At 45.7% G+C, this 9,189-nt stretch overlaps 1 protein-coding gene across 1 annotated transcript; it reads right to left on the reverse strand.

The window, feature by feature from the left end:
• Positions 1-346: 346 nt before the first annotated feature.
• pold1 (polymerase (DNA directed), delta 1, catalytic subunit) lies at positions 347-8,841 on the reverse strand. Its single transcript, XM_058050196.2, has 27 exons — positions 8,687-8,841; positions 8,042-8,239; positions 7,759-7,872; positions 7,531-7,671; positions 7,257-7,382; positions 7,015-7,183; positions 6,689-6,803; positions 6,478-6,607; positions 6,236-6,402; positions 6,062-6,166; positions 5,846-5,986; positions 5,660-5,770; positions 5,393-5,584; positions 5,217-5,305; positions 4,812-4,928; positions 4,625-4,738; positions 4,399-4,546; positions 3,961-4,056; positions 3,744-3,881; positions 2,794-2,969; positions 2,557-2,709; positions 2,383-2,485; positions 1,783-1,915; positions 1,555-1,668; positions 1,378-1,430; positions 878-975; positions 347-805 (listed from the first exon to the last, which is right to left on the reverse strand). Exons 2-27 carry the CDS (start codon positions 8,229-8,231, stop codon positions 718-720), a joined length of 3,321 nt encoding a protein of 1,106 aa, XP_057906179.2. The 5' UTR covers positions 8,232-8,239; positions 8,687-8,841; the 3' UTR covers positions 347-717.
• Between the last annotated feature and the right edge of the window lie 348 nt (positions 8,842-9,189).

The following is a 9,189-nucleotide window of genomic DNA, read 5'->3' on the forward strand; positions in this document are numbered from 1 at the left end:
CTAGCTTGCGGATGTGTCAAGTCCCTGTGTTATAATGTGGCGTAAACAATTAATGTTAGGAGTATAAATGTGACTTTAGACGTGTTATTTTATCTGTACAAGGGTCTAACAATGTTAAAAATCGTGTTTAGAAAGTCCTAAACAGGTTTCTATGCTCTAACTACGAACCAGCTATTTAGGTGACGTCGTGAATAGCAGAAAATTTGACTTAGCTAATTCTGTTATTATGAGCAATGATGAGTTGTATTCAAAATATAATCAGCGCATACTTAAAAGCAGCAAACTGTATTTGCACATTAAGAGCTACATTGTGAGTGATAAGAATATCCACTTATTGTTTTTTTTTGTATTCCGGTTTATTTCGACCAGACATACATGAAGCTGTTGTGATGACGAAGGAACCAGAGACGTGTTTGTGAGTTGGAGATGCATGTCTGGTGTTGGAATTGCACTGCTGTTGTGTTCAGGTAAGATTACGATTACAAAAGAGCATCAGATTGTGTTGGGACATTACACTGTGGCTCAGTCTGCATTGTTCAAGTATGATGCTGCAATGCAATGGCAGGTAATAGGCAACAGTCATAGAGAAGCACTACAATATTCAATGAAAAATCATACATGAAAAGACAGTTGTATTTGATTTTAATTCATATGAAAAAATACAAAGAAATATTCATTTTTACAAAGACTAACAAAAATACAGCCCGTTCCGTTCTCTCACCATCCGAAACGAGCCACCAGCTTGCTCTGATCCTCCAGGTCTTTCTGAACCTTCTTCCTCATGTAGAAGATAGGGCAGTCCCGGCTGAGAGGACAGCAGTGGAGGAGGACATTAGTGGACTTTGTGAAGGTTTTCCCCGCTTGTAGATTGACGTACCTGGTGCAGAGCACGTCCTCGTGGAGGGAGCCTTGACAGCGCTGACATTGAGTCCACAGGCGAGAGAAACGCTCCTCCAGAGTGTTTAGATGGAAAATCTACACATTTGGATTTAAACAATCGGTAAACTCCACGCTGTGCTGTGATGTAAATGATTCATACCCCGGCAACATTCTGGGTTAAAATTAAGTTGTATTTGTTGAATTGGCATCTTTTAAGATATTTAGTAAAGTCTGGTTAAATGCTTGAAATTGAATAATATAAATTGGAAAGTTAAATTAAAAGACAAAAAAAGCGACAAATCCAATCTGTTTTGTTTTGGACATAAAAAAAGCTCCCCCTCCAGCCACAAATAGATAGCAGTCCTGTGGGAAACACTGATGTGTTTTACCAATATCCTGATATAACACATCTTACAGGTTCGTCCTCTTTCTTGTGTCACTTCCAGCCATTCAACACATAAAAGCTAGCCACGCTATGAATCATTTTAAGATGCCCACCTCTTTTTGGTACAGCTCCGACTCCTTCTTCTTACAGAAATCGCACACAGCAGCTGAAACGAGACGACACGCGTGTTAAAGCAACAATGCTGCCACATACAACCTATTCACACGAATATGAAAAAAAAAAAAGATGGCATATTTCCAACCGAGCTTTTCTTCCCGTCACACACGCACCGTCTGTCTTGAGCACAGCTTTGCAGCCAATGCAGGTGCTCCTCTTCTGAGCAAACGCCATGAGGCCTCCCACCTTGGACGTCAACACCGTCTTGCAGCGCGTGTGGTCGCCCTCTGAAAGCGACGTTGGTGGCGATGAGTTTTATTCCAGGAAAGTAACCACGTGTGTCACGGGGGGGGGGGGGGGGGGGGGGGGGGGGGGGGGGGAGAGAAGACTGTGGAACTCACTGAGGAGGATGCTCTCTGCCTTGCTCTCGCCAAGAATTGGCTCAAATATTCTCAGCAGGGGCTTGGCTAGCTGCTGGTCCAGGTAGTACTGCGTGTCGATGGGGATGTTGTTTTCCAGCACATAGATGGGGTCCTGCATGTCGTAAAAACAAAGTCGTTTCAGTTGATATTGCGCTCACAGAAGGGAAAGTGGGGCACGGACAGGAAGTGATGCTGGGGGTCCAGGGTTGAGTTTTAGCTCGGCTTGGGATACGGCCACAACAGAAGCCCGTTATAAGGATTAATTAAGGATTCATTTGCCTGTGTGGGATCATTCTAACTAATATACTATAAGCCTGTTGTCCTGTGTGTCTCATGGAACATTACTGCCACCTAGTGGCCTGTGCTTGAAAATGCTCAATTTAGGCAGAAAAATATGTAACATTTTCTTAAATATGAATATTTTTAGACTAATAATAGGTCGTATTAATGATTATACTTTTGAAAAAACATGGTGGCAAGGGATTACTGCATTTTGTGCCAGCAACTCATACAGTGGTTTGTACAAATAGATGAATATTATTCAGTTTGGGGAATGAAACCATGAGTAGAGACACACACCTCTGACTTCATGTACGCCGCCGCTCCTTTGGCGGCCTTCACGATGACGTACGGTACTCTGTCTCCGAGGTTAGGGGCACTGCCAGCGTCTCTCTTCTTCATCCTGTTAAAGTTGCATCAAATAAATGATTGACATGTCAGGATCGTTGGCAATGAAAGGTGTTCTTCACGCACCTCTCGGCCAGCTCCACATGCGCCTGCTTGCCGGCGTACTCCTGGGCGGTGCGCGTCAGCTCCTTGGTGATGACCAGCTGGCTGATGTCGATGCGGTTGCACAGCAGGTCAGAGATGACCTCTTTGGCATGAGCGACGGCACCCTGGGGATCCCTAAGGACACACAACGGCACTGTTAACCACTTCCTGTTTTTGTCTTTCCTCGCTGCTTGATATGAGAAGATGTGGGAGCGCCACCTGTCAATGAGGATTTTCTGGAGGCAGGTGTTTATCAGGTTAGCCACCAGGGGGCAGTTGTCTCTGCGGACCGTTTCAATGCCTTTACAGTCCATCTTGTCATGCACATCTGCACTGGAGGAGAAGTAGAGGCCGGCGTAGCGCTTCTTGTTGATCAGCAGGTACGGGTAGTACACCTATAAAAGGTTGACAATGACAAGACTATCTTGAACATCACTGCAAATCAAGCCAACACTTGACACAAATTAAAAATAATTAAAGCATCAAACAATTTATCCAACAACTAAACATTTAATGCTTTAACAAAATGATGCATAGTTAAGCAAATTGAGGTATTTTTATTATAAAGCATTCAGAAGACACATTTAGACGTTGGTCAATAGGTGTCAGCAATGTTGTAATGTTCAATGAGACACACAAGCACCAGATTTTATATCAGGTTTGACAACAGGCACCACAATAATCCCTAAAAAGGGGCTACTATTGCGGCTGTAGCTGACACCAAGCTGAAACTCAACTCTGAACCCTTCACGTCGCTTCCTGTCCGCCACACAACTCAGCTCACCTATCAACAAAACAGTTACGGCAACACACAAGAGCACGAGTCTTGTGTCTGAAATATTTTCTCTGATTATATCTGCTATCTTGGGTAATATTATAAAGTAAAGGTGACTATAGGGGTGTTATTTCATGTCTAGAGGACTCCAATGACGTTAAGAACTGTATTTAGAAGGTTGAAAACAGGTTTTCTAGACTCAAATATTCAATTATAAATAAGGAATACTACCTCGTGGAAATGAGGTTACTGTAACCGTATTGGTGTGGTAATGGTCCTAATCAACAACTATGTATTTCGATGTAAACGATCAATGAAGTGACTGTTGACCCCCCATGGTCTCAATGTGGACATCTCAGCTTTAAAAGAATGACAAAACCGTGTGACGCCGTACCTTCTCAAACTCCAGTTTGATGGGCGCTATGAAATGGGACGACACCCACTCCGCCGCCTCTTTTCCCACATTCATGGCCTCTTGCACCGTGGCCACGCCCAGCTTTACCATGACGGAATCCGTGTCTCCGTAGATCACCTTCAAAGCGCACAAATCAGCCAATCAGCATCATGCGAGTCTTGAGCGTGTAAAAGGGAAAACAGGATGTCGGCCATACCTTGGCGTCACCTTGGTAACCGTTGGAGATGGTGTACTTGGATTCCACACACTTTTTGGTTTCCTCTATCATCTGTCTTCCAAAACCAGTCACACTCTGGACCATGAAGGAAAAAAAAACACATGAGATGCGACAATTCAGGGTTGAGATCAACACTTCCTCAGACCCGCCTTTCATTTCCTCTTTGGAAGCAGACATTTAGTCAGGATTTCTATCCCAACAGGATATTACTTTACTTGAGGACGAGCTAACACATTTTTTGGACATCTGTTTATTTCTTACAGTGACGTTTTTCCAAGACAACATTTTCATCAAATAGTTGGCACACGTTTATCATCAGGTCTCAGCGTTGTGCTGGAATAGTCGCAACGAGGTGGCCACAAGTCTTGGCGCTCCATTTGTCAACTTCCTCCTGGACATCACTGCTGTGTGATTTACCTGAGAGATCTCCAGGCACGGCAGCTTGCCCACCTGAGCCCCCGTGAAGCCGTAGACGGAGTTGGCACTGATCTTCAGGGCCAGCTGTCGGCCATCCAACACCTGCTTCTTAAAAGGGTCCGTTTCCTTCTTCAACTCAGCCTTCGCCCTGCGGACGGACGGGACCCCCATGACGTCACTGTCCATGACGCGCTTTTGTTGTTTTTGTCATAATTATTATTCAAACCTCTTCCTGGCTGATAGAAGGTTCTCCAGGATCTCAGGAAGGAGGCCTTTCCTCACGGAGCTCTTCACAAACTGGTCACCGGTGGGGGTCTTGATGAAGTCCTCCGGTGACAGCCTGAACATACAAATCTAGCAGTTAGCTACGCTAAGCTAAGCTAGTTAGCTGAAAGTACATTCAAGAACCTCACCCCAGTTTTTCCACTGCCCCTTTCTGCAGCAAGGTGGTGTAGCACAGATTGTGAGCCATCATGATGGACGGATACAGGGACGAAAAATCCAAGGTGGCAATGGGAACGCTGTAATAGCTGATACAGGGAGGGGGGGGGGGGGGTGTATAAATGCCTTGTTTATATGTTTCTTAACATTGTTAGTATTGGATTCCATTCAGTTTTTAGCTTGCTTGTCCTCATTGGGGTCACAGGTAAGCTGGAGCCTATCCCAGCAAACATTAGGCAAGAGGCGGGGTACACCCTGGAGGTCGCCAGCCAATCACAGGACACTTAACTAGTCACACTCAAATTATGGACAATTTAATGTTGATGTGCTAACCATAGCCCGCCATAATCCAGATGATGTAACCTTCACAGGCTCACCCTTTCTCCGGCTCAATGACAGTCGCTCCAGTGTAATCTTCTCCTCCCTGCGACTTGACAACAGGCATCACCAGGTCCTGCTTGGCGGCCTGCAAGTTCACCACATCGCTTCATCGGTCAGCCTCCATGGTGACGATGCATCCAGCAAGACAAGAAAGAGTCCGCGCGCCCGTTACCTGTCGCAGCAGCTGTGATACGACTTTGATCTGCTGACCTCTGGACAGCAGGTAGGTGAGGGGCACGCCCGTCACTCTGGCCATCTCCATGTAGTTGATGACGCACATCAGCTTCTGAAGCAGCCGCAGCGGCAGATAGGCGTCTTTCAGGCAGTACACGGCCAAGCGGCGCCGCGTCTGTTCATTGCCGTTCTGTGACGGGCGGGAATGCGTGTGAATTTGAGCAGCCGGAGGTCATCATCACCTGTCATCATCTCGAGGCGTCACCTGCAGGTCAGTGATAATGGAGTGCTGCACGTCCTCTTTCTGTTCTTGCAGGAAGTGGAAACTCACAGCGTTCAGCGTGTATGAGCGCAGTTTGTAGTCCCTGAGGAGAACCTGACATGTGGGGTTGCAGTCCGAGGTTTAGAACAGTGTGAGGAAAAATAGACCGTGGGGTTAAATGTAGCCGACCTGCAGCAGATCGAACTGAACGCGGCCCTCCATGTTGATGACCTTGTTCTCTCTGCGGCCCATCTGCTTGCTCTGGAAGTTGAGGTCTCGCAACACCGACTTGATCCCTCTCACTCGGCCCAAATATGGAAACAGATTAACCTGCATGGAAACAAACAGGAATATCGGCACAACGCGGGGCGGACAGGCACCGTGCAGCAAAAGCAGGCGTCCAACCTTCAAAGCAGCCGCCCTGTTGAGCAAGTAGGGGAAGTCAAAGTTTTGGATGTTGTATCCGGTGATGATGTCTGCGTCCACTGTCCTTAAGAACTCAGCCCAGCTCTGCTCGGAAATACACACAATTATAAAAGATATAGTAATAAACGCATTGCAGTACATCAGCGTTTTTACCTGCAGTAGCTGCTTTTCCTGAGTGAAGCACAAAATCTGCGAGCCCACAATACTGGCACAGGACTGGAGCGTGAACACTGTGCGGATGAAGGGCTCCGTCTCACCCTGGCGCTGCACCATCGACGCTATCTGGATCACTGGATCCTTGTCTGCTTCTGGAAAGATCCCTAGGAAGAAAGAAAAAAAAAGGAAAAATTAACTCGCGAGTTAACCGTTTTTCTCCGCAAAACAATTCAAGGCACCTTTTCTTCCTGCACATTCAATGTCAAAGCTGAGGACTCGCAGAGGAGCGATCTTCTGCCAGTCTCCTTCTGCAGGATGACTTATCAAGTTGGTCCATGCCACATCCACCTCGTACTGGCACAGGGACACCTAAAAGGATGGAGGAAGGAAGTCGACGTGAGGCAAACGGGAAGAAGAAATAAATCCCATAGAGAAGACTGAAGGCCTAACCTTGCCTGGATGATTAGTATCCATCTCTCCGGGACTCCTCTCCTCACGGACTCTGTACTTTCCTTTAGGTAGCTCAATCCAGCAGCATCCGACCACGTCACAGTCCACCATGAATCTGAAAAATACACGCAATCCTGTAGAACCTGCTTATCTCCAAGCCCTTTGGACTGGCTGACAAAAGCAGTTGTCGGCTCATTCAGACTCAACAATATCAATAACAATAACAATAACGTAGCGTCCCGGGAGTTTGGTGCAGCGTTAAGAGTTGTGTGTTGATATCGAAAAAAATCTGAACAAAAATCTGAAAAACCTGGACAAAATCTCACCTGATTTCAAAATCAATGTTGGCCTCGTATGATTGGTAAAAATGGACGGGAAAAGACCCGAACTTCAAGCCTTGCTCCAGCAGTCGCTTTGCGGGGGCGATGAGTCGAGGCATCGCCATGGTGACCCGTAAGAAATCCGAACTCTTTTGCCCGTGGTAACCGTACATACCTGGGGAACGTTGGATCACATAGTTAGCATTATCAGGCTGACGAGAATCAGTCCATTGGTCACGTGCACTCACTCTCTTTGCACGTGATGTCCACAGCCAGCACAGTGACGGAGATGTTGTCTTTGTTGGAGCGCATGTCCTTCAACACCGCAGAGTTCAGCTCTCTTTTAAAGTCACTCAAGTGACACGGTGTGAACCCTTTTCACCGGAAACAAAAAGAAAGAAAATTAATGTTTTGAGGCTTAATGACGTCTAATCGACTAATTTGCCTGGGTGGCCTTGGAGGACGGAATAACATTGTGTGTTGTGTATATTCCAATTTAACAAATTTAAAGACCGTACTCACAGTTTGGGGCCAGGACGTAGAAGTAAGGTGCAAAACCGTGAATGTGACAACACACACTGTTTCCACTGTCCGTCACCCCAAACATTCGAATGATGGGGACTTTTCCATGGCGCTGGCCAGGCATGCCGGCCACCGCCGCTCCTGAACACAACAGCACAGAAATTGGATGAAGGTTTCGAACAGTATGGAAAACATTTGTAGAAATAATATCAACACTGTTAGAATTACCTAAATAATAGTCCAGATCTATTTGTTGAAACACTAAAGCATCAGAGGATGGTTCCAGTGGGGGCGCATTAGGCCTCCGCCAGCGAGGGTTAAGATCTGCTGAAAAGAGTTCACCTGGCGAAAGACATTTTACGAAACGGCTTATTTTCATGTGCACTCCTTATCGTCATCAAATTCTCACTTGGTAAAAGAAAACAGACATTAGATAACACTGTATGTTCATGATTGCTCCAGAAACACCTCACAAATATTGATTGATCAGCGGTCAACATTTCTGACATACCAACAGGGATGACATCATGTCCGGCCTGCCCCTCCATCTCCTCTAAATCCATCTCTGCTTCATCAAACATGGACAGTTCCTCCTCAAAGTGTGAGGGACTGTCCTCCCATTCACCAGCCGTCTTGCTGCGTTTCACCTGGGTCCCACCGCTCGGAAAGGGGCCGCCATTGCGCCTTTTGTGATAATCCATGACTAGAACTAGAAAAAGTATACATGCTTATTAGAACATGGGGTAGGTCAATGGGCATAAAGAGATACGGTACAAACAGAAACGACTAAACTATTTTAAAAAACGCAGTCATGCATTCTACTTTGTGTGTCTGATTTCAAGGCATGTTGTGTAAAAAGGAACGGAAAACAAACAATAACGACACTTTGATAGTCTCACTTGTGAGATCACAGTACAAACTGTAAAACGAAACGAACGGGAAACAGGAAAAACGTGCTGTTAACTTCTTCTGCGGTTAGCATGACAGCTGCTAGGTTAGCTATGTTGTGCTACATCAGTCGTGCTGCATTCTCATATAAGGTTTCACTGTACGTGAGCATGCAGCTTACATATACAGTATTACACCAAACAAACGTCAAACCAGCATGCTACGGGCTACAAGCTAGCATCAACAACAACAGTCTCGCCGATCTTACCAAAGTGTAACAGATCGCTCCGTGCAAATTCCAGCTGCGTTTTTGACAAGTTTTCCGATTTTAGTGAAAGTATGCTTACTTCTTTACAACAGTACCGAGTCCACAACAACTCCCGCCACTCTTTAATTCCGCGCTGAGAGCGCGGAAACTGGCTTCCGGTTACTAGCTCCGCCCATTCCGCAAGGAACTGCACGTGACGTCGCTGACAAGGGGGAATCCAGGCTAAAACCCGGAAATGTGTTACTTGAATAACCGGTCATTTCAAAATGATCGTGTTTAACATTTGACAGTGCCCTTGATGTGTTTATAAATATGTGACAATTTATTTTGAGGAAAAAATCTCTAACAAAGTGCCCACCAGGGGTCATGGTTTTCCCGTTTTAACAGTTGTATTTATGCATTAACAACACTGGTGAGTTAGCCGATACTACTGAACTGTATTTATTGTGTACTAATCCATCATTCTTATCCTTAAGTGCAGAAATAACTTAATTGATTTGGAT

Source organism: Doryrhamphus excisus, linkage group LG16 (assembly GCF_037039965.1).
Source record: "Doryrhamphus excisus strain RoL-2023G ecotype Guam linkage group LG16, RoL_Dexc_Guam_v1.1, whole genome shotgun sequence".
In the NCBI taxonomy this organism is placed as follows: Eukaryota; Metazoa; Chordata; class Actinopteri; order Syngnathiformes; family Syngnathidae; genus Doryrhamphus; species Doryrhamphus excisus.

Excerpts from the sequence above, each read along its gene's own strand:
- pold1 (XM_058050196.2), bottom strand. The coding sequence starts at position 8,231 with ATGGATTATCACAAAAGGCGCAATGGCGGCCCCTTTCCGAGCGGTGGG. Across the intron at positions 7,873-8,041 it reads ACATGATGTCATCCCTGTTG|GTGAACTCTTTTCAGCAGAT; the intron begins GTATGTCAGAAA and ends GTCTTTCGCCAG. Across the intron at positions 1,669-1,782 it reads GGCAGAGAGCATCCTCCTCA|AGGGCGACCACACGCGCTGC; the intron begins GTGAGTTCCACA and ends CGTCGCTTTCAG.